This window comes from Ornithorhynchus anatinus, chromosome 16, assembly GCF_004115215.2.
Source record: "Ornithorhynchus anatinus isolate Pmale09 chromosome 16, mOrnAna1.pri.v4, whole genome shotgun sequence".
NCBI lineage: Eukaryota > Metazoa > Chordata > Mammalia > Monotremata > Ornithorhynchidae > Ornithorhynchus > Ornithorhynchus anatinus.
Genome location: NC_041743.1, coordinates 40,508,922 through 40,534,223, shown reverse-complemented (window position 1 = coordinate 40,534,223; position 25,302 = coordinate 40,508,922). Strand labels below are relative to the sequence as shown.

Here is a 25,302-nt window from a genome sequence, read left to right as displayed (position 1 = left end):
ACTCAGCTCTCCTTCCTCTCCTCCGTCTCGTTCTCAACTCTTGGGACACTGGCTAGCACTTCGCGGGCCCTCTAGTTTATGGATTTTATGGGGGTGTGGTATGGGTGAAGTTAATAAGCACTTTGGCGAATGAAAATGGCAATCGTTGGAGCGAACTGATTAAATATTGATCGGGGCTGCTAACAGTAGCGGGGTGTCTTCCATTTCAACTTCGAAAGAGAGGTTGGGAACTAAACGTGGGGCAAAAGAATCACCCCATCCCAGGGATGGGCTTGGGCATCCAGGATTTGACTGAGGGCCTCTGCCTGGAGGGCCAGTGGCTAGAATATTTTGGTTGCTCTGCTGTGGGCTGTACCTTCCGGGGGCTCTTTCCGGGGGGACCAGTGGCAAAATCAAACCATAGGGTCCTCCCTCTTGGAGGGTACTAGAGTGAGGTCGGGAAGGGGCATGTCCTTTTCCAGGGAGGGACCAGCAAGATAATCCTGGATTGCAGATTGTCTCTGTACAAACATACAAACATTTCTAAGGCCTGGATTGGTCCTGTTGGCCAAAGGCAAAATGGCAGATCCATTTCCAGGTCTATTATACAGTGGCTGTTCATCCAGTTTGACCCTGGATGGTCCGGTTTCCAGCTGGTCAGAACTGAACAGCACTGAGAGCCTCATGTCTGGGATTTTATTTTCAGCACTCCAGGCACCTCAGCAGAGGGGGCTGGGAGGTCAACACAATGACTCTTGAGCAATGGAGGGGTGAGGAGTAGCCCCGCTCCATCCGATGGCATGCTTGGTAATTAAATAGGGTTCGTGAACTTCCATCAAGAACAAGAGAGGCCTCAGTGAGTTACGACGCTTGGTGCCGTGGGTTCCGGGACATAGGGAATGAAGAAAGATTCAGGGTCAGCCAAGGGGGTGACCTGCATTCTTTGGGGTCATTGGAGGCCACCCTGCTGTACCGTCCGCCACGAGGGACCCCACCCTCACCTAGCTGGTTCGATTTTCTGATCCGCCACGCCGGGATGACCCCCTTGAACCCTTTCATGCAGAATGGAGTGACATAAAAAGGGTCTTACCTGAAATCGGAGCCCAGTCTTTTGCCCCGTTCAGGGACTCCGGGGTCTGGGCACACATTGTGCCCCTGGGTTACACCAACCTGAGTTACTACAAAGCAAACACAGCACACACACAGAGATAGGAAATCACATAAAGACCCAGGCTCTGTCCCCTGCCTTGGTGTGGGTGGATGCGGAGACAAAATGAAGCGTGGGCCGTTCGGAGGCGAAGGATTTTGAAGGGAGAGGTAGGAGGGGAGGGGATAGGGCCGTTCATTTCATTCCTCACCCACTCAATCTAACCAAAATAATTCCGACTTCACTCGGGGATGGAAGACGGCAGCAGGATCCCGCCAACTGAAGACTCGGTTTCCCTGTTCCACTCTGGGAGCGGATCGGTCAAGAATTCTGTGGTTTGCTGAGTGATGTCGACTGATTAAAAAGTACCTTTCCAAGCCAGCCCCTAAACCCTGAAACGCCCTCTGAGGGGCTCATCGCCGCGAGGACTGGACTGAGTGCCCCCCAGAACTCATCTGAGCACCCCCAGCCCTCGGTCCCATTCACCCCATCGACCCCAGAAACAACCGAGGAAATCAAAGTGAAACGGTGAATATGAGATAAAAGAAAATCATAAAGTAAGAAGAAAAGCCATCTCAGGTTTCAAAGCAGGTGATTCAGTTGGCACGCAGACACATAGGGTGGACAAATCCCGCATATCAGCTGCCATCCGGAACTAGATAAATAGGTAATCAGTACATCTCTTGCCTTATACCCTTTCCCACCCATCCAGGCCCGGCCAATGCCCTGAGGGAGGGCAGACTCCAAAGTGGAAAAATCTGGATGGCTCTGACAAGGATGAAATGAGATCTGGCACACGGTGACTTCGCTTCTCTATTCCAGGGAAATCTCATGCATAGTAATATTGGACCAAGAGGCAGCTCGGTCATGAAGGGTGGAAATTTATGTGATTCAATTTCCTCTCGTTGCCAGGGAAGGACACAGGGAAACTGGCCAGATCCACAGAGCTGGAATTGGACAGCGGGCTTGACACGCTCCAGGCCTTACTGCCCAAACCCAATCACATTTCTGCATTAGCAAGGTGGGCTCAGGGGCCCTGGGGCCATTCAGGAGGGAGGGTCGGGGTGGAGGGGATGGCACCAGGTGTTGCCAGCCTCTCCCGCTGAGTGAGGGGATCAGGTGCCTGTGCTAAGGGCTGCGTTCAGCCCCTTGGGGAACCAGCCTAAACACCACCCCCTGCAGCCTGTTGCCGGACTCCACCAGGGCCATATTGGCGGTGTCTGATTCCAGTGATGCGCGGAGGAGTGTCCCTGGAGTATCATGGAGTACGAGCTCACCAGCTCACCTGGCCTTGCGGACATCCATGCCGAATACAGGCCTACCACAACTGGATTCACGAGGAGGCCTGCGGAGGTCCCACCCTGACTGGACAGCCAGGCACCAGCACCACACGGTGTGTCCTGTGGCAGTGGCTGCTATAGTGAGAGGAGTTTTGGGACCCTAGTCTCCCCTCTCAGCGGTCCCAGGAAACCCCAGGGCCCAGACCAGCCTCTTACCCCAGTTACCCGAGACCCCGCTGACTGGGCATTATGGGTAAACATAATGGCCTCACAGGGGCATGAAGTGAAGCCTCGGAACGGGAGGGCGTTGGGATAAGACTCCTGGTCCCTTTCCCGTGTGACTGGTTGGGAAGAGAGGGGATGTGGAGTAGGAATCAACAGACTCCTCTGGGACACTCGAGCTTATTTTTAAATCATGATCGGTGGAGATGGTTGGATCATCGTCCAGAAACCGATCAGGTGCCTACTGAGGGGCAAGCACCATACTAAGCGCATGTAGATCCATCACATCGTGGAAGAGTCTCCTTCCACTCTGCCCAACTGATTTTGGTGGTATGGAGGGATCGACAGGCTGCCGGAGGCCCCCAGAGTCTCTACAGAGGGCTGAAGCAGGGCAGCGGCACAGAAGGGGTCCCGGCCCCAGGGCTCAGGGAGGAGCCGTCACTACCCATTCAGGAGAGAATGAGAAGGCCGAGTGATTCCCCACAGCTCTGCCTGCCCCAGCCCCAGCGACCATGCCCAGCCCACCCCCTGTGGCCGCAGCTACACCTGCCCAACCTGATTGGCTCGGAACGGGTTCCCCCGCCCCCTCCCCGAACAACCTCAGAACGTATCATCAGGGGTGGGGAAGTCGGGGCCGAGACACTGGAATCTGAGGTCCCCCTGGGTCGGGGAGGGGAGTGAGACAAGGTGATGCTGTGGAGGGAGCCAGGAAAAGTGTCAGCCGACATCGACCCCACCCAGGGGACATGGATTCCTCCCCTCTCTCCAATCCTTCTCCAGTGACTCCCCGGGAGATTAGACAGGGAAATGGAGTGGGGAGGAAGTGATGAGTAGTTTTCTGGGGGGGGGGCGAGGGGGTCGATCCAGAGAAAACGCCCTTTACTGAGCAAAGCAATCGAGCACTGGGCCCGAGGCAACGACCGCTGTCTGTCTCTCTCTTGTCGGAGGAGATGAGAGGCTGCAGACATTGGCCATTACTTGGCTTCTGCAATTTTACATCCTCAAGTTTCTGGAGCTGGGAGGAAAGGCCACCTCCCCTCATTCCTCCATCCCTTGGAAAATACGTCCCTGCCGGACCCAGTCACCTCTGGGCAGGAGAAAAGTTCTGCTTTAGTCGTGCCCCCACACGCCAGTCCCACGCTTGAGGGCTCCCAGTGGACAGAAATGACCCCCTTGGGTGAATCCAGCATTCACATGCTCAACAGTGAAATGACCCTTGAGGGAAGATATGGGTGAGAGGAGGGAGGAGAGGTGAAGAGCCTGAGGGCGGAGCCACGAGGACTGGACCGTGGTGACAGACCATGACAACGGACCATGAGGACTGCGGAAGGTAGATGACTTCCCTGGCACCAAACTGCAACCATATGCAAAGACCATAAATATATACACCATATGTATAGCATGCCCACACATCCATATGAGTACCCACATATATGCACACACACAACCGGGACTAGCATAAACTCTTCATGTGCATGGTCCACATAGGCATGCCACCTACCTATAACTGCATTCATTATCTTTGGCACACAAACTCACCGATTAACACATAAACCCATCTACCGCAGACGAGTCTCAGACACACCTTCGGGAGCTCTTTTTCACCTTACTGAAAGACCCAGTGCTTGCTTCAACTGTCTTCCAACAACCCAATCCCCTGCCCCTCCCAGCTCAAACCAAACACTTTCTTCTTCCTAAACACCCCTTCATCCCACCCAGAAGGAACACCCACACCCGCTCCGAATTTGGGATTCACCATGGGATGAGAAACATGGACACCTTATTCATTTGTGAAGGATTTTTCTTATATGGACTGGTGTCAGACTGACTATATCACATTTGGAAAGTTCTGGACCGGAGGCCACGTGACTGTGGGCAGAGATTGTCACTTGTGGGAACTTATCTGTCAGGTGACAGTCCAACACACACCGTTTTCTCATCCAGTATTCTTATGCACAGAGGAAAGGAGAGCTGTCGGAGCCCGTGGACAGTCAAAGTAGAAGGCAGAGGGAGGGAGGCAAAGGCAGAAAGGAAAGGATGGAAGGAGTAAGGAAATAAATAATAATAATAACGTTAGTATTTGTTAAGCGCTTACTATACGCCAAGCACCGTTCTAAGCGCTGGAGTAGATACAGGGTAATCAGGTTGTCCCACTTGAGGCTCACAGCCTTAATCCCCATTTTACAGATGAGTTAACTGAGGCACTGAGAAGTTAAGTGACTTGCCCAAAGTCACACAGCTGACAGGTGGTGAGCTGGGATTAGAACCCATGACCTAAGCCCGGGCTCTTTCTACTGAGCCATGCTGCTTCTCCAAAATAAAGGAAGGGGAAGTTGGGAAAGGAGAGAGGGGAAGGAGGAAAAGAGATAGAAAGGTAGTGAGAGAGGAGAAAAGACAGAGAATGGGGGAGAGAGGAAGAGAGAGGGAAAGAAAGGGGGGAGAAAGAGTGGGAGTCAACCAACTGTAACTTTGATGATGCAGACACTGCTGTGCCTTTTTTTTGTTCCTAATCTGAAATGTCCCCCACCCTCCTCCGTGACTCTCTCTGCCCCCATGGCGGCTTCCCACAAGAGATTATAAAGCCAATCTGTGACCTGGCAACCCTTCTCCTCCATGAGGTCGGAGGATTTGGCGCTCCAGCCTTTGGCATCCTACAACAAACGCTTCAAGGTTACTTGGGGAGTCAATGAGACTTAAAATCGGAATGAACGGCTGGCATTCTAAATCACAGATTCAAGAGTTGCCACCCCCGACCCTCACTCCCTTCTTTCTGTCAACTCCGGTTTCCCCCGTCTCCTCCCCACCAGCCCATTCCAGTGTCACTGATGGCTGAAGCAATTTATATTGTCTGCTGAATGAAACAGGGGAAAAAAAAGGCCCCTTATGCCCTCTTCCCAAACAACAATAAAGGAATCTCACTGATGAATCTCTCCGGGCTACATGCTATTGAATTTAGGAGGATAAGTCACTGGGACCAAAATATATCCGGGAAAGCAGGGCTCTCTATCTCAAATGAATGGATGTATGGAAAGTGGATTGAGAAAGCTTGCTGCAAGAAAGCTGACAGGAGAGAAAACCTGCTTTCTCTACCATAAAATACACATAGTTACGACCGGTGGATGAGAGAGCACCCCACTTGGGCCCCTTTCCACGCAGCTTTAAAATCTGCTCCAAGTCACCACCAATTCTACTCCAACCCGGCTCAGTTCTCGACTGGTCATTAGGCAACTTCAGAGAGATGGGCTTCCTCGCACTGCAGACAAAATGACCCCCAGAGCCCAAGTGTTCTTCGTACGTCTCCTCCTGGACAAAAGCAGCCATGGTCCCAGGGTGAGCCAAAGGTTTGTAGGGATTCCCATGTCTCTCCCCGGGAGCCCCAAAACATCTGTGACAATCCTCAAACAGGAGACTACCAGGAGCTACTGCCTTTTCAGGCTCCTCGATCCCACGGGTCCACAGCCCAGACTGTCCTGGTCTCAGGGAGGAGGCCAGATGCCACAGACCGAGCCTGAACTGAAGAGTTGAAATCCAGCAGAAACATCTCCTAACTGGAGGTGAACCAGAGTCTCCACCAAAGGCCAAGTAGCTTACTGGCATGGAATCATAGGTAACAGCACACACTGAAAAGCCTATTTACCCAGTTATCATCTCCCCTGTGTTCAAAATAGTCACTCCCATCAAAATGGCATGCACCCTCCCTTCTGTCTTGCATCAGAAAAGTCCGTGGTGGTCTTCACTTAGCCCTTGCCAATCTGAGTCAGGATTCGTCCATATGGTTCTACTGAAGTGGACCAGGCTACAGGTTCATGAGGCCAGAAAATGGGACCCAACATTCACCCGGGAAGTGACTTGGATACAGAGGAAATCTGGTTTAGTCAGGTTGATCTGTGTTCCCTTGGATAAACACTCTCCTTTTACTGGATATTACAGCATCATCACCTTGCCTGCTTTACCTCTTTGGGGCAATTTCTAATGAATCTGAAGGATTTATGGGAAGAAAAGGCTCACTTGTCCCCACTTTCTCATGAAGGTCTGGGAAAATCCACTTGGGCCCTGTGGACAGTGGTAACTATAGCAATTCCCTTTGGGGAGGAAGAAGGGTATCTTCAAAGGACAAGTTCACAGGCTTGCGGTGGTTGGGTATTCAGGAGGTGTTCGAGCTCCCTTCCTGACTGCTTGTTCCAGCTCCTCCTCTACCCGGAGGACCTGACCTTAACCCCACATTGCAAAAAGTGGTGGAATGAGAGTTACTGCAAATGGCAGAATGACAACTCACTTCAATATCTAGGGATACTCCCAGTGGTCCTGGCCTTGGGGCTGCCCCTCACCTGCTCATCGGGGGTCACTAAGCCAGGAGCAGGTCACTGGCTTTACCCTCCTGTGCCCCTTTAGAGAGCAGCAGATAAAGCCAATCTCAGCTAGGGTTACACATGCTCCATATCCACTGTTCCTTCTGTCTATGCTGCTGCCAGGACTTACAGTGAAAGTGGCTCTTGAAAACTGGGTCTTATGTCCAAACGGTGTGCGTCAGGACCGAATGTCTTCCAGGAGCTGTGATATCAATGGTGAAATCTATCCATGAACCAAGGTGGGACACCTTCTTCTTACCAAAATTGCCCAGAATTGGGAGCTTCTGTGGCCGACTTGTTCATCCCAAGCACTTAGTACAGTGCTCTGCACATAGTAAGCGCTCAATAAATACTATTGAATGAATGAGCTTTATCAATCATGGATGAGTAACATAGCAGCACAAATGGGATTTATATAGAGCCAGGGGGGGTCCACAATAGAGCAACCCACTTACTCCATCAAAAGCAAAATGGACGCGTCAGACCTCCCTGTTGTTTGGCCTGGTGATCAGATGACGCCATTCCTTCCTCTGGGATTCTCCTGATCTGCATCCCTAACATCACATTATGGCTTTTAAAATGGTTTCTCCATTCTCCAGTGGCTCTTGCTCTCCACCCCCTGCTAACCTCCCAGAGCTGGTGTAGCCACATCAAAACTGACATGCTGAGGAGCTGAACCATAGGGTAGAACTCGCCACATTGTGTAGTGCAGCAAAATGTCTGAGGCCAAAAGGTGGTGGAAGAAGACCAATCCTATGCCAGGCCTCTCCCGGCTTCCGGGTCCCCATTCCAGGACCCAAGTCTGGGCAGAAGAGCAAGGGGGGGGGGGCAGACACAGCTGCTGGCCTGGGTCAAGGCCCCCCGACCACTCGTCCCAAGGGATGCATCCCTCCCACACTCCTCCTGCAACTTGTGCTGGGATCAAACTAGCTTGTTTGGGTGGGCTGCTGCAGCCAATCCAGGAAGACCGGCCTACCCGGGGCCCACAGGGGAAACTAGTCTTCTCAACTTTTTGTTGGGGTCCCTCCCTTCCTGAGGCCCCAGAGGAAGGCCACTTGATGCTCTTCCATTCTCTGAGAGGGCCGTGAGCTCCCAGTGGGCAGAGGGAGCATCACAGACCTTTCCCATAATCCTGATGAGGTGGCTATCCACCATGGGGGCTCGGCTAATGCTGGTGGGGGGGTGGCACAGGGTTGTTTCCGGCCACCCAAGCAAGATCTAATAGTATTGAGTTGGCACATCGTCCCCTTCTCCAGGGACCTTCCAGAGTCACTGCCCAGCCACGTCCAAGCCTGGAAACCAACATATCAGAGACCTCTTCTGACTGTCCAAGGGCAGAGGCTCCTCTCTCCCCTGGTGCCCCTCATCCTCCTGACCTTCTGGCCCTGCTTGTCAACACCGGTCAGTTAGGTTTGGGGCCCAACTCAGTGCCTTTAGGTGAGCAGCCAACCAGCCGGTCTAAGACCTCTGCTCTCCCCAAGCCAACTCGGCCATGGAAGCACCAGCAGAGGCACGTGGTTTATGCAGGGCTTTCCTCTCTGGTGGGGCTGGTGGAGATAGCTGGTAGTGAGGACCCCACACCCCATGGGAAGATTCATTCCAGGGTAAACATGGCATTCCTAAAGGATTGGATTACCTGCCCACTTCTATATGGATGGCACTTGCATTGCTTTTCCAGACCCTCTCTTCCTGGTTCCCCTCCATCCCCCTCGGCCCAACCCCACTCTATGCCATGTCCCCACTCCTTTCCCTCTAAACCTCCAGTGCTCCAGCGAGTGGCGCTGGGGGTGACGAAGGGATCTCAGGATCTGGAGTTTGGAGAAGCAGAGTTCCAGCACATCAGAGCAAGAGGGTAGGGTGCGGGGGGTTGTCTTGGGGGAAGACCTGCTCCCGAAAAGTGAGACTTCCCCCTGCTGCGGATCCCAGAGGAATCCTACAGCTCATCAAGGAAAGGGGACATGGGTGTGGCTGGTGATGCGGTCAGAATTAGATGACATCCCAAAGGAAAAAGAAACCAAATAAACAAATGTGGAAGTAATGGACCCTGAACCTGAGATTAGAGAGAGAGAGAGAGAGAGAGAGAGAGAGACCGAAACACCATAATCACTCAGACGCACTCCTCCCTCCTCCCCTCCTGGCCTCTCTCTCCCTTGCCAGCGTCCCATCTCCCAGTGTTAATATCGGCCTGTGAATAAGGCCCTGGCGAGAGGCGATGCAGCAAAGCAGAAGAATATAGAAAACTATCATATCCTTGTTGAGCAATAAAATGTCAACAATTTTCATCATGGTTTTAGCCGGTCAAACGTCCATGGTTTAAGTGCCAACAGCTCAAAGGGGCTGAGAAACTTACATACGGATGTCTTCTGATTGTTATCTTTGCTGGGCATCAGCTTCACACCTCTGGACTTCAATTCGATTTGCTTCTTAACTGGAGAGAGAAGGAGGAGATGCCCTTTTACTCTAGTGACCTCCACAAAAGGTAGCGAGCCAGGCAGAACCGGAAGAGTTGGTGGGGGAGGTGGGGAGACTGGTAAAAACACTTTGGGGGCCTGAAATGTTTGGGAACTTATCTGTGTACAGGTCAGCCGGTCAATATTTTCTGGGCGCTTACAGTGTATTAAGCACTTGGGAGAGTACAGTATAACAGACACATTCCCTGCCCACAGTGAGCCTCACTTCCTTGATGCTCAGCACTGGGATACAAACGAAGACAGTTGCCCCTACCTGAACAGAAAACCTTTGCCTGAAAATGTTTCAAATAGGATACTTGCCAAGTTCTATGAGTTCTACCTGGGGGAGGTGGAAATGGGTGATGCAAGATGGTTTGAGGCCTCAGATGAGAAAACTTCCCAAAGTGCCATATTCCCAACAGACGATACAGAAGGAGCACAGCACATTGGGTTTCTTTGTATTTTGGCACCTTGACAGTTTGTAATAAAGATAGCAATGAATGGCAGCCAAGGGTGAAAAATATTCTGATAGAGGTGGAGATCACAAGGATGGAGAAATGTCAAATCCCAAACTGTCAGTCAAGTGGGGATCCCCAAATCATCAGTAAAGGTAGGATCCCCAAACTGTCAAAGTAAGATCCAAAAACTGTCAGTCAAGGTGGGACTCTCACACTAGCCCCTCACCCACGTACACCCACTGCGTCATGGTCACTTTAACCCAGTGTTCCCGTCATCTGCAGTTCTTTGAGAATACGACTCCACAGGAAGGTCCGAATGATTATGCTGAAGAGTGCTGAGGCAGATCTGACTCTAACTAGACACTCTGGGGAAGAATTTAGTGCGTGCCAAGCACAGATTGATCACCTAGCACCCACGCCAGCCCAGCAACAAATACCTTGGCTTATTGTACAGTGCCTTGATTCCCAAAGCATTCTCACATTACTTATCTCATGTTTGCCCTCACAATAACTCTGTGAGGTAGAAAGAAAGGCAGGGGCTATTATCCTCATTTTGCAGATGAGGGAACTGAGGTACAGAGAGGTCACGTGACTGGCCTAAAATCAACCAGCAGGCTGGTGATCGAGATGGACTTTAAACCCAGAAGCTCTCATTTTCAGACCGGGGCTCTGCTACCCTGCCCTGCCTCCCCTGAAATCTTTGCACCGTGACCTAGTGGAGAGAGCACGTGGCTGGGAGTCGGGAGCCCCTGGTCCTAGTGCCAGATCAGCCCTTGGCCTGCAGTGTGACATTGGGCAAATGGCTTAACTTCTCTGAGCCTGTCTCCATGTCTGTAAAATGGGAATGAAATCGATTGTGAGCCCCATCGGGGACAGAGAAAGGATCCAGTCTGATAACTTTGTACTGACGCTAGCACTCAGTCCATAGTAAGCACTGAATGTCACCATTATTGTTATTATTACTACCGTTATTTACTGTGTGACTGGCTTCACTGAAGGCGCAGCCATGGACACCATTCACTCCCCAGTTTCCCATGTGGGTGGCATTCAATCTATCTCCTCAGCTGATCTTTCTAGGAAAATCTGGCCAAGAAAAATGTTTCAGAGGTGTCCCTATCACAACCCTGTTGCCTTGTCGGATTAGAGACACGTTGGTATGAAATCGACTTTTGGGGGCCCGGAGCCTGGGTACATGGAACTGCTGTTCCTGGAAGCTTGGAAAAAGTACAGGCAATTCAGATTTCATTTGGGGGAGGCTTTTGATTGCCTTCCTGGGAGAGCTCCGAGTGGGCAAGAGGAGGGAAATCTCTCTCTCGTGGTGAAGGGAAGCACAGCCCGTGAAGGCACCCTCTGGTATGCTGGGAGCCAAAGGGCTCAGGCTGATCGCATTTCCTCCGGTTTCTGGAGGAAAGAGGCTCACGGAAATAGAAACTGTATTCCGAAGCGAGGGGGGCAGCCATTTGTTTATGGCTATTTATGTTTCCAGCGGGCTCCGTTTGTCTCCCTCTGATCAAGAGGCCGATAGGACACAAAAACAGCCCTTACTCATGGGCTGTGCTCGGTCGGCGGGACTGTGAGAAATGCATTATCCCCGGCAGGCAGGGAAATGAAGCTCTCTCCCTCCTGCCTGGGGATGGAACAGAGATGCTGCAAACCAAACAAGGGTGGAAATTTTACACCCTCAGGGAGAGAGAGATAGGGGTGTGTGTGTATATGTGCAGGCATGTGAGTGTAGAGAGAGTGGTTCTGGTAGCAGGAGTGGCAGGGCCCATCAGTGGGGAAGGACTCTGACAGAATAATAATAATAATACTTATCATCATCATCGTATCTGTTACGCATTTACTATGTACCAGGCACTGTACTAAGCGCCGAGGTGGATACAAGGAAATCGGGTTGGACACAGTCCCTGTCCTTCAAAGGGCTCACAGTCTGAATTTCCTTTTTCCGAATGAGGTCACTGAAGCCCAGAGAAGTGAGGCGACTTGCCCAAGGTCACACAGCAGCCAAGTGGTAGAGTCGGGATTAGAACCCAGGTCCTCTGACTCCCAGGCCGGGGCTCTATCCACTATGCCAAGAAGGCCCACCTAGGTGTTTCATGAGGCGGGTGGGCCCCGCAGGAATTCCGAAAAATACATGGCTGATGTGGGCCGCACAGGCCGCAGGAGCGGTCGAGGCTCTCGCCTGCCGGATTAGGGTGCGGTGGCCCCTAACTGTGCTCAGTGTAGTGCTCTGCACACAGTAAGGCTTAATAAATACTACTACTACTCGTAGGGATCTTGGAAGTTTGAACGACACTATTTATAGTCTCAATCTCCTTGACCCGTTACCTCACCTTGCAGAACCCAGCCCACACACTTCACTTCTCTATTGCCAACTTACTCACTGTACCTTGATCTCATCTATCTCACCACCGATCTCTCTCCCACATCCTGCCTCTGTCCTGGAACAACCTCTCTCTTCGCATCTGCCAGACGACGACTCTCCACCTTTGAAGTCTACTGAAGGCACATCTCTTCCCAGAAGCCACTCGGAATGAAAATAGCTCCATCGAGGTCTGTGGTTCTCCCCCCGATTAGACTGTAAGCCCATCGGTTGTCTCTATCTGTTGCCAAATTGTACTTTCCAAGCGCATAGCACTGTGCTCTGCACATTGTAAGCGCTCAATAAATACTATTGAATGAATGAAAGCCTTCCCTAAGCCCTCATTCCCTCTTTCCCCACTCCCTTCTGCACCACCTTGACTTGCTCCCTTTAATCATCCCCCCTCCCAGTCCCACAGCACTTATATACATATATATCATTTTTTAAAATTTATATTACTGCCCAACTCCGCTAAACTGTAAACTCACTGCTGGCAAGGAATGTGTCTCTCGTATTATTATACTGTACTCTCCCAAATGCTTAGTACAGTGCTCTGTACACAGTAAGTGCTCAACAAATATGATTGACTGACTGCTTCTATCCCGACGTTTCAACGCAAGCAACTTCCCTCCAAGAGGGCCCTCCTAATTGGGGAATACGCATCTCCCCAAGCAGATGGAGAAGCAGCGTGGCTCAGTGGAAAGAGCACGGGCTTTGGAGTCAGGGGTCATGCGTTCGAATCCCAGCTCTGCCACTTGTCAGCTGTGTGACTCTGGGCAAGTCACTTAACTTCTCTGTGCCTCGGTTACCTCATCTGTAAAATGGGGATTACGACTGTGAGCCCCACGTGGGACAACCTGATTCCCCTGTGTCTACCCCAGCGCTTAGAACAGTGCTCCGCACATAGTAAGTGCTTAACAAATACCAACATTATTATTATTATTATCTCCCCGAGTGAAGTCGTCCACTCGGAATGAAAATAGCTCCATCCAAGTCTGTGGTTCCATTAATCGTCCATTTTTGTGCTAATTACCCGACAACTCCCCGCCGCGGGAAAGGCTGCTGGGACTAATGGGCCTGATTTAACTGGGGGAACTGAGTAAAGCAGGTGTCGCTGGCACACCGGCTTGATTGATGACTGCCTCTGGCCTGGAACTCCCTCCCTCCTCATATACGACAATTACTCTCCCCCTGCTCAAAGTCTTACTGAAGGCACATCTCCTCCAAGAGGCCTTCCCTGATTAAGCTCTCCTTTCCTCTCCTCCCACTCCCTTCCATGTTGCCCTGACTTTCTCCCTGTAGTGCCAAGCACTGTTCTAAGTTTATTTTCTCCCCCCCCGCACCCACCCCCCAGTCTCACTAAACTTACATACATATCTGTAATTTATTTAATTATATTAATGTCTGCCTCTCCACCCCCTCACCCCCATTTAGGCTGTAAGCTCTTTGTTGGAAGGGAATGTATCTGTTTATTGTTATGTTGTACTCTCCCAAGCACCTAGTACAGTGCTCTGCACACAGTAAATGCTCAGAAAATACAACTGACTGATGGCCTGAGCCTGAGCAGGCGAGGTGGACCCAGGGGATAAGGGCCCGGGAAGCTCCCACCACCCTGGCCCACCTGGCACTGGCATGCCCCCCCCCCCACACTTAAGTGCCCAGAGGTGGCACTTTAATCAAACCATCAATCCATGGTACTGATTGAGCATGCACTGCTTGCGGAGGACTAAACATTTGGGAGAGGACAACAGATTTGGTAGACGCGATCCCTGCTTTACAAGGAGCTTTCAGTCTAAAGCATTCAAGCTTAAATCCTAAAATCCCAGTCTCTTGACTCAGGCCCCCAGCCCTACCTCCTTTTGCTCTTCTCGGGAATTCCTCTAGGGAAGCCACGTGGCCAACTGGAAAGAGCCCGGCCCCGGGAGTCAGGGAGCCTGGGTCCTAATTGCAACTCTGCTACTGGCCTGTTGTGGGACCTTCACTTCACCTGTCTGGGCCTCAGTTTCCTCATCGTAAAATGGGAATTAAACACCTGTTCCCCTTGCCCTATAGACTACCTGCCCCTTGCGGGGACTTGTTTCTATCTACCCCAGGTCTGACCACATAAAAATTAGTTAAATACCATTAATGAACCTTTAAGAATGGGGTACCACAACTTCCATGAATACAGGGGACCCACCGGAGCAAATAACGAAATTGTAGAGGGTGAGGGGGGAGAGAGAGGCTAAAGACTTGGGGTCTTCGGGAGAGAAGCAGCATGGCCTAACAGATAAAGCATGGACTCGGGAGTCAGAGGATCTGAGTTCTAATCCCAACTCTGCCACTTGTCAGCTGTGTGACCTTGGGTAAGTCACTTAACTTCTCTGTGCCTCAGTCACCTCATCTGTAAAATGTGGATTAAGACTGTGAGCTCCAGGTGGGATATGGACTGAGTCCAACCTGATTACCTTGTATCTACCCCAGTTCTTGGTGCAGTGCCTGACACAGAGTAAGCGCTTAACAAATACCATTACAAAAGAAAAAAGAAGGGCCTTCGTACCTGATGGATGAGCCGCAACAAAAGGAAACTGGTTTCCCTCTGCAGCAAGAGGGGCCTGGAGTAGATCTGAGGCAAGTGGTCACTCAGGACACTCAGTCCTGCCCCAACACCTGTCCCCACTGTGGGTTTGAGCTTGGGAGTCATCAGGGCGTTGGGGGAGCGCCCATGCAACAGCACCAGCCTGTTGGGATGAGGCCCGGTGAGGGGCCAGAAAAACCGGCCTCTGTGTGTGTGATGGGGCGGGGTGAGTCAGTCTATGATACCAGTTTGGCCCAACCCAGGCTATGGCCAGAGCGCAGCCTCACCGGGAAGGAGAACTGGGATTCAAAGGCCTTGGAATGTCCCCTGCGGGGAAGTCGATAGAACCAGACGCCACGTGGCCTAGAGGAAGGAGTCGGGCTCTGCGAATTATCTGTTGTGGGACTTTGGGCAAGACCCTTCTCTTCTCCACGCTGGGGAAGCAGCGTGGCTCAGTGGAAAGAGCCCGGGCTTCGGAGTCAGAGGTCATGGGTTCGACTCCCGGCTCTGCCACTTGACAGCTGGGTGACTGTGGGCAAGTCACTTCACTTCTCTGGGCCTCAGTTACCTCATCTGTAAAATGGGGATTAACTGTGAGCCTCACGTGGGACAACCTGATTACCCTGTATCTACCCCAGCGCTTAGAACAGTGTTCTGCACATAGTAAGCGCTTAACAAATACCAACGTTATTATCATTCTCTATGTTCTGTTTCCTCATCTGTAAAATGGGGATTAAATCTGAATCCCTCCTACTTGGACCGTCAGCCCCATGTGGGTCAGAAACTGTATCCAACCTGATTAGCTTGTACCCACCTCACTGCTTGGCACGTAGTGGCCACTTAACAAGTACCATAATACTAACAGTAACAATAACAACCAAAACCTTACTCCCGGAGTCTTTTGGGAAAAAGGGAAGACGATAGCCTTGGAGGCTGAGGGATGGAAGAGATGACCCAAAAAAATCCTTTCCTGCTCTACGACTCAAGTATTTCTTCCTTCAGGGGTGGAATCTGTATTCCCTTCATCCTTGCCAACAGCACTGTTCTCTGAGTCCAATTTTTTTCCCTCCATTTTTTCTCCTTGGGGGTAGAAATCAATAGGGGATACAATTATGAGTTGGTCATCATCAGCCGCCCAGGGCTATAAAACAATTCGTGGTTCTACTAATGTCATCAACTAGGTGCTGGAGGAGTAACCCCACTCATCCATAGTATTATTTAGGGCAATTTAGCATCGTTTCAAAGTCAGTAAGGTTTTCCAAGCTTATTTTCATTATTGTAACTTATTATCCATCTCTGGTACAACCCAAATAGTTCGTGTAAAAACATTGATTTATCTGCTCCCGCACAATTGGAAAGACAAAGATCTATGATCTAGAGCAAGAGTTTGTCTATGCTGAATTACCCTTATTAGCACAGTTCAGGGACTCTCTCCAGTTCAGTTCTCTAAAATCTATTTGCACTTGTTTTGGAGAACAGCAATGGTAATGGCGGAATTTGTTAAGCACTTACACTGTGTCAGGCAGTGGACTAAGCACTGGGGGAGATACAAGCTAAATCAGGGTGGACACAGTCCATGTCCTACATGGGGATCACAAGTCTTAATCCCTAGTTTACAGATGAGGGAACTGAGGCACAGAGAAGTTCAGTAGCTTGCCCAAGGTTACATGGCAGACAGGTGGCAGATCCAGGATTGAAACCAAGGTCCTTCTGACTCTTGGGATCTAACCACTAGGACACGCTGCTTCCCCATCTCCTTAGACTGTGAGCCCTGTGTAGCCCAGAGACTGTGTCCGACCTTGGCTGTAGTGCAGTGCTTGATATGTAATTACGTGACCGTCCCCCTAAGCGGCCCACATTCCCCCTACTCCTTCTCCCTTCTGCATCGTCCTTGGCCTTGGATTTTTACCTTTTATTCACCCCACCATCAGTCCCACAGGACTTATGTCCATATCTGTCATTTATTTTTAATATCTGTCTCCCTCTCCAGAATGTAAGCTTCTTGTGGGCAGGGAACACGTCTACCAAGTGTGATACACTGTACTCTCCCAAGCACTCCGTAGAGTGCTCCGCACCGTGGCTCAGTGGAAAGAGCACGGGCTTGGGAGTCAGAGGTCATGAGTTCGAATCTCGGCTCCGCCACTTGACAGCTGTGTGACTGTGGGCAAGTCACTTCACTTCTCTGGGCCTCAGTTACCTCATCTGTAAAATGGGGATTAACTGTGAGCCTCACGTGGGACAACCTGATTCCCCTGTATCCACCCCGGCGCTTAGAACAGTGCTCGGCACATAGTAAGCGCTTAACAAATACCAACATTATTAATATGGCTGATTTACTGATAGCAAATGCTTTATAGTAATAATAATGAAAAACACACATCCTGTCCTCAAGGAGCTTAAACTCTAAGTGCCACTGCGGGCCCCATGGGACCGGGCAAGAGAGTGTGGATGGCTTGCTGCAATCCACCAACTCCATCGAAAAAGAACGCTCAATGCCGCTCCACAAACAGGGGGTCTGGGACAACTGCCTATAAAGCAGCCTGCCTGAAGCAGCCACACTTTCTGACAGCCCTCCCATCATCATTATCCATCATCATCTCCACCACCAGTCGCTATTTCCTGAGTGCATACTGTGTGCCTAGTACTGTACTACGTGCTTGGGAGAGTACAGTAACGTTGGTGGACGTGATCTCTGTCCTTGAAGAGCTTGCAGGCTTCCGGAGACGGGGGCTGCTCCGAAAGACCTCTTGAGAACCCTTCCAGCTGTAAGATTCTATGGGGTGCGGGAAGGGGACGGAAGCTCTTCCGTTTGGTCAGTCAGACAGCAGTTAAGAGGAGGGAGAAGCAAGTGAACTCTGTCTCTGGGGGAGGCCTTCACTGCAGTGAAATGCTGATTTAATGGGGATGAATGTGGTCATCAGCATAGCTAAGTCGTTGGGCCGGGGTTGGGGCCACTGGCTGGCCCAGAAAAATCATCTTCAGTGAATCCTACATCTGGGCTATGCATGTTAAGCCAGCGGAACGGTTCAGAGCCAGAAATAGAACAGAAAAATAGAACAGAAAGGAAAGAAGGGACGGGGCGGCTAAGTACGTTATCATATAATAAAGCTTGGCACCTTTCTAAGTCTGCTCTCTGGATGGGCGAACAAGTCCGGTGGGTAAACCCTGCTGGGTCAAGGACTAGCCCAATTGCCTCTGACAGTGGCCTAGGTGGGGCAGGCCACAGTCCTTGGCTCCCAGATTTCTATTTTCTTGCCACACTCCGCCGGGGGGGCCTCTGACTCTCCCAAACTCGGGCCGCTTGGGGTAATGGAATGAAACTGAATACTTTGCTGGATTCCAAGCTCCTAACATTTATCAAATCAAATGAAATTATAGCTTTGCGCTTTGCTTTTCTATTTAGGAGCCAGACACACAGCAGAATGACTCCATCAGGTGTTTTAAGAGAAGAAAGATGCAGGACAGGAGTGTCATAATAAAAGCTGGTGGTGGGGAATGGGTTTTGTGAGGGAGGCGAACAGCACCCTTTAAAAACCATTTTGTTTATGCCACCTGATTGTTTCACACACAAAAAAGTACCGTCATTCATAAAATGAGGAAACCAGCTAAACTTTCAATCTCTTTGGGGCTGATGAGAGGCAGAGAGGCAGTCCTGTCCCACAATCTAAGACGGAGGGACAGCAGAGATCCATTATACAGATGAGGAAGCTGAGTCCCAGAGAGGTAAAGTGACTTGCCCAAGGTAACACAGCAAACAAGCGACAGAGCAGGGACCAGAACCCAGAACTTCCAGTCCTGTGCTCTATCTACCGGACCATGATGTCTCATTCTTTCTTTCTATAAACATAAAACTATGGATCACTCAGGCAGAATAATAAATTTTGGTGTGAGTGACTCACAGATTTCAGGCCAAACTCCTCCCCGACCCCCTGCCGCTATTGTTCTGAAATAGGACAACTGATCTAGAGTGGATGGTTCGCAGCCAACTGATACAGCTAATTTGAGGGTGTAGATCGAGGCACATTTTCCACTGGGCTAAATGGAGATGGGGTGGTCTGTGTGGAGACAGGGGACTGGATCTAATGACCTTTAGAAGGCTCTTCCAGCTGTGGGATTCATCAGCTATCCCCCCCAGTCACTTCTGTACTTCTCTTGTTAAAGATGTATTAAGTTGCCACAGTCTGCTAACTCTTGTCGGTCCTTTGAAACCATCTGGCCTCAGCCCCTGGGGAGTTGAAACTCTGAATGTAGAATTCGCTAAAACCTAGGTGTAACAGAAAGAAACCAGCAGGCCCTTCCTTCAATCATCACCATCACCAGTGGTATTTTTTGAGCGCTTATTGTGTGCAGAACACTGTACTAAGTGCTTAGAAGAGTACAACAGAGTTGGTGGACATGTTCCCTGCCCAAAACAAGCTTAGAGTCTAAAGCTTTCTTGTCAAGCTGCAAACAAGCAAACCCGACCGCAACTCTCCTCTAAACTGTAAGGTCCTTGTGGGCAGGGAACATGTCGACCAACTCTGTCTTATCGGACTCTCCCGAGCGTTTAGTACAGTGCTCTGGACATGGTGATCACTCAATAAATAGCTTTGATTGATTGATTATCTGACCTGAACACAGATTCAACTCTGTTCTCCGTGCAAAGATGGGAGTGAGAGAGACAAAACCCATAATCCCTCAAGACTTGTGAACTGGCCAGCCTCTGCCAAGTGCCGGGGCATGGGAGAGGAGGGTCCTGATGTTCAGGGGCGAGGGGTCCAGGGACCACAAGCAGCTGTTTACCTTGGTATTGGGCGCTGAACCCTTTCTGCCGGTGGTTGCCATCCGAAGTGAAGTGAAGCCGGAGCCAGTTTTTACTGCTGATGACTGGGGCGGGGAGGCTGGACCCCGTAAACCTGTGGAGACAAACAGCCGAGACCGTCAGGCCAGCCGGGGCATACGGATCGTCCTCCTTTTAAGTCGAGTCACCTGCTGCCTTCTACTTCCATCAGACCCGCTGAATGGATGAATCGGGGTGCCGATGGTGTGCTAAGCACCGTTCCAAGGGCTGGGGCGGATGCCAGATGATAAGATCCAACACCGTTCCTGCCTCTCTCGATCCAAAACGGAAGGAGGTTAGGGATAGTATCCCCTTTTATAGGAGGGGAAGTGAAGACCCGGAGAGGTGAAGAGAGTTGCCCACAGCCACACAGCAGGTTGGGGAAAAACCACAGCCAGACCCAACTGGTCAGCAGGCCAGCCAGTGGCTCGCTTGGCTCTCTCTGTCCCCCTGAGAGAGGTTGGGTCCAGGGGGGACGGTAGCAGACCAGCCCCCCTTACCCTCCCCTTCCCGGAGCTGGAATCAGGCAGGTCACAGAGGGTCCGCTGGGTGGTGGGGGTTGTCAGGGGATTCTGCGATACAAACACATGAAGAGCAGAAGCTTCTCCCCATAAGTGCCCCTCCTTGACCCCTACAGACCGAGCCATGGTTCTGGGATTGGGGTGGGGGTGAGAGGGGTGGTGAACCCTACCCCCAAGGCTGCTGGAAGGTCCACAATACACCTGGCCCATACCCTGCCATGCAGAAATCAAGGATCTGGTTCGCTTGAGGGCAGAGGCTCTTGCTCTATGGTGATTCAGAGGAAATGACAACAATCGGGGTATTTGTTCAGCTCTCAATATGAGCCAAGCACTGTGTTAAGCAGCCAGGTAGGTACAGGATAATCACATCAGACACGGTCACTGTCCGCATAGGCGAACGGCCTAATGGGAGGGAGGAAAACTGAAACCCCATTTTATAGATGAGGAAACTGAGTTGGAGAGAAGCCAAGTGACTTGCCCAAGGTCACGCAGCGGGCAAGTCCTTCGATTCCCAGGCCCGGGCTCTTTCCGCTAGGCCATGCTGCTTCCCGGAGGCAGGGAGTGGGTGTCTCTCTGAGACTTCAGACACCAGACATTTCCGGAGAACGAGCCTCTGCCCAAGTACCGCACATCTGGGAAAATTGAGGGGCGTAATGAAAGCGCTGACAGACCCAAATTAGAGGGGGAGAAACCGTATTGCTATGATAAGAGCTATTACAGAAACAATCACTTCATCGGACCCCATTTAAAATGATTTATTATAGGCGATGTCGTTTGAGTAAAGAGAAAAAAGCAAGAGCAGCAGCAAATACTAGGCTTTTCAGACAAAATTCAATTCTACTCAAGGTAGAAAACTTCTTGAAACCAGGTACGTTCTTTGAGACTGTCTATGCTAGCCAATGCAAGTGATTCTCCGAATGCCTCAGACCCAAATTGCTTTCCAATTAGAGCGGGAACCCGGTTACTGTGTATTTAAGCTCCTTGTGGGCAGGGAGCGTGTCTTGTGCCATCGTTCTCTCTGATCGCTTGGTGCAGCGCCTCGCATCCAAAACAATGACACCCACCACTCCACTTGGGCGAGGGGCTTACAGTCATCAGAGTTGTGCTAGCAGAATTCCCTACTTCACCCCTCCCAGTTCTCTTGCAGAAGCCCCAGAAGGTCTCAGTGGAAAAGAGCCAAATTGGAGGTTACCTAGCCTAGTAGGCTCATTAGTATTTGTACTTGAAGTAGCATGGTCTAGCGGATAGAGCACGTGCCTGGGATCAGAAGAACCTGGGTTGGTATTTGTTAAACACTTACTATGTGCAGAGCACTGTTCTAAGCGCTGGGGTAGATACGGGGTAATCAGGTTGTCCCACTTGAGGCTCACAGTTAATCCCCATTTTACAGATGAGGTAATTGAGGCCCAGGGAAGTTAAGTGACTTGCCCACGGTCACACAGCTGACAAGTGGCAGAGCGGGATTCTAATCCCAGTCCCTCCACTTGTCAGCTGTGTGGCATTGGGCACGTCAGTTAACTTTTCTGGGCCTCAATTACCTCATCTATAAACTGGGGATTAAGACTGTGAGCCCGAGGTGGGTCAGGGACTGGGTCCAACCCAATTTGCTTGTATCCATCCCAGTGCTTAGTACAGTGCCTGGCTCATAATAAGTGCTTAGCAAATACCACAATTACTATTATTATCCTTTCTGTCCTCATCGCCCTCAGCCCCACTAAAATTTCTGCCCACTGCACTCACAGTGAAAAGGTGACACTTCCGCTTAGGCAATAATTGTGGCATTTGTTAAGTGCTTACTATGTGCCAGGAAATATACTAAGCGCTGTGTGGGTACAAGAAAATCGGGTTGGACACAATCCCTGTCTCACGTAGGGCTCACAGTCTCAATCCCCATTTTATAGACGAGGTAACCGAGGCCCAGAGAAGAGAAGAAACACGCCCAAGGTCACAGAGCAGACAAGTGGCAGAGCTGGGATAAGAACCGATGACCTTCTGACTCTCAGGACCGTGCTCTATCCACTATACCACGCTGCTTCTCCGATATCATTACTACTATTATTGCAGCTATCAGTTCTATTTGCACTGTAAGAATCATAATAGAAATAATTGTAGTTTTTAAGCACTTACTGTGTGCTAAGCGTTGGGGTGGATACAAGATACAAGGTCCCACAAGGGGCTCCCAGTCTCACGTAGGAGGAAGAACAAGTATTGAATCTCCATTTGCAGATGAGGGAACTGAGGCATGGAAAAGTCAGTAACTTGTCCCGAGTCACGTAACTGGTAAGTGGCAGAGCTGGGATTAGAACCCCAGGTCCTCTGATTCCCAAGCCACTTGACTCCCTTTCTAGTAGCCCACGCTACAGCTTCCTGTGGTCTCCCAAGGGTTTAGTTCAGTGCTCTGCACGCAGGAAACACTCAATGAATGCCATGTATTGACTATTTGATTGATCAAGAGCAATCTCCGGCCTTGCAGTCTCCCAGCTGCAGATTCACCTGCCCTGCAAATAGCCTGTGGCCCACTTGCCCAGAGCAAGCACCGCAGAATGCCAGCCCAGGGGCAGAAGGCCGCCTGCCTTGGACTTACACCACGGGAGCCTGCCACAGCATGGGTGGGGGAAAGTGAGACTGGCACACTCCGGAGTTTGTCTGTGAGGCTGATGTGGCTCCACGGATCGTCAGGCCCAACCCTCCTACGAGCCCCGGCAACTCCTACCTTGAAAGGGGAAGCAGCGTGGCTCGGTGGAAAGAGCCCGGGCTTCGGGGTCAGAGGTCATGGGTTCGACTCCCTGCTCTGCCACTTAGCTGTGTGACTGTGGGCAAGTCACTTAACTTCTCTGGACCTCAGTTACCTCATCAGTAAAATGGGGATTAACTGTGAGCCTCACATGGGACGACCCGATTACCCGGTATCTCCCCCCGCACTTAGAACAGTCTCTGCACATAGTAAGCGTTTAACAAATACCAAGATCATTATTATTATTATTATTATTGAAAGAGAAGCCACTCTGCTGGCTGAAAAGGAGAGGAGCCCTAGGGGAAACTGAGAATAGGTGCGGATGGCATTTCAGCCTCATCTGGGCTCCAGGTGCAGGAGTTGGGTGGCCAATGAATTGTCACTCAAGAATCCCGGTCACCCTCTCGCAGACACCAACCCAAAACCAAACACAGGCAGGGCACCGACCGGCTGGAGCCGAAGCGTCTGCTACGACGACAAGAAAAAGGCTGTCCTGTCGACAACAACCCAAAATCAAACACAGGCAGGGCGCCGGCCGGCTGGAGCCGAAGCGTCTGCTACGACGACAAGAAGAAGGCTGTCCTGTCCCATCCAAAGAACCGGGCTCATTCCAGCCTGCATCCCTTTTCTCCAGTTCACTCTGCCACCTTCCCCCAACTCCCCTCCTCCCCCCAATTTCTAGCGCTCCTCCTCCACAGGGAACAAATGCAGCCTCAACCCACCATCAGCACAGGGAATTATCACAGTTCCCAGAGCCGAGTGAGTCATCGGAATAATAAATAAAAGTCTATTTTGGGTCGGTGCTACTGTACTTCTCAAACTCTCATCTGCCTTTCTTTGAAAAGATGCTCATTAGCAACTCGGTAACGCTCTCCAGCAGTGGCCCAGGCTGGCCGGCAGGCAACACCGGGAGGAATCAATCCCCATCCTCGGTTGGGTATTCTGCTTCCTCAACACCTCGGCAGGATGAATGGAAATGCTGGCTTTGGGGACGACTCCAACAGTCCTCGCTCCCTTCCGGACGGGGGTGACGGGGGTGGATAAGTCGGTCGTGGTCCCCGGCAATCAGACCAACTCCCCCCGCACCACACACGGTCCAAATGACCCCTTCGAAGCAATATCAAAAGCATCTGGTTCGGAGGGTTCCCTCCTGGCTCTTCAGCCTGAGAGCCCGGGGTGGACATTCCCTCTCGAATCCTGCCCTGCGTTTGGCCCCGGGGAGCGTAGGCTCTGGCCCTAGACACATGGCCTCTAGACTACAGGCTCGATGTGGGCAGAGAACATGCCTAACCAACTCTGATGATGATGGTAACCGTTGAGCGTTTACTACGTGTCAGACGCTGAACTAAGCGCTGGGGAGGATACAAGCAGATCGAGTTGGACACAGTCCCTGTTTCAAGTGGGGCTCCCGGTCAATCTCCATTTTACAGATGAGATAACTGAGGCACAGAGAAGTGACTTGTCCAAGGTCATCTGGCAGACAAGTGGTGGAACCAGGATTAGAATCCATGACTTTCTGACTCCCAAGCTTGTGCTCGAAGCCATGCTGCTACTCTCCCAAGCGCTTAGTACAGTGCTCTGTGTCCAGTCAGCCCTTATAAATATGATTGATTGATCGGGACTGGCGGCAGAAGCCCGAGGCGACAACAGTCTGGCTCCCCGAGCTCGCCCTCATCCGGTCCACTGCCGGTAAGGTCCCCGGGGCTGGGGAAGACGAGATTGGGCAGGGTCTCCGGGCCGGACGTCAAGACCCCCATCCAGGCTGGGTGTCCTCAAGACCTTCCCGTGGGGCCATCGGTGAGTCAGAGCTGGTGACTCAGAGTCCCCATCCTCTCTGGCTGCCCCCTCACCTCTTGGCGATCGGAAGCGGAGAGTCTGCAAACTCAGAGCTTCTAGGGGGGCCCCTACGCTGCCCCTCATTATCCCCAGCCTCCCTCCAGGCCTGACCCTGGAGAGATAATAGCACTTCCAGGCAATGATACAAAGCTGCCCCCTGATGTCACTATAATTACTATCTGTACCCAGAAAGATATGCGGCTTAAGAACTTAATCGATACTTTTCGCCAAAGACCTGCAGGTACATTAAAGCGTGCAGCTCATTATTTCTCACCCTCTTTTAAATGGCCCAGTGTTTTATGGCTCCTATTTATTTCTCGAGATTGAGTTTTTTAATGGATTCCTTCTGCTTATTATTTTTCCCTTATGGAAACCCTTTAAAAAAAAAATTTTGGTCCCCGCCTGTGGGATTGGAGCCTCTTCCTTTCTTCCACTCAAGGAGGCGACAGTCTTCTTGGCCTGGGAGACAGCTGAAGGTCTGGGATTGGAGGAGGGAAATCAAGTCAAGAAGCTCTTATGGTCCACACCAGTACATTAAGAGAATAAGCAAACCACTTTACTAACTTCCTGCATCTCTACATCTTTTCG

General features: G+C 51.1%; 1 protein-coding gene across 1 annotated transcript in view; it reads right to left on the bottom strand.

Moving 5' to 3' along the window:
- CSMD2 (CUB and Sushi multiple domains 2) overlaps positions 1–25,302 on the bottom strand; it is a 299,960-nt gene that overhangs the window by 161,841 nt on the left and 112,817 nt on the right. The window contains 3 exon segments of the mRNA XM_029080287.1: positions 1,070–1,157; positions 9,328–9,405; positions 19,587–19,699. Coding sequence (XP_028936120.1) covers positions 1,070–1,157; positions 9,328–9,405; positions 19,587–19,699 — 279 coding nt within the window.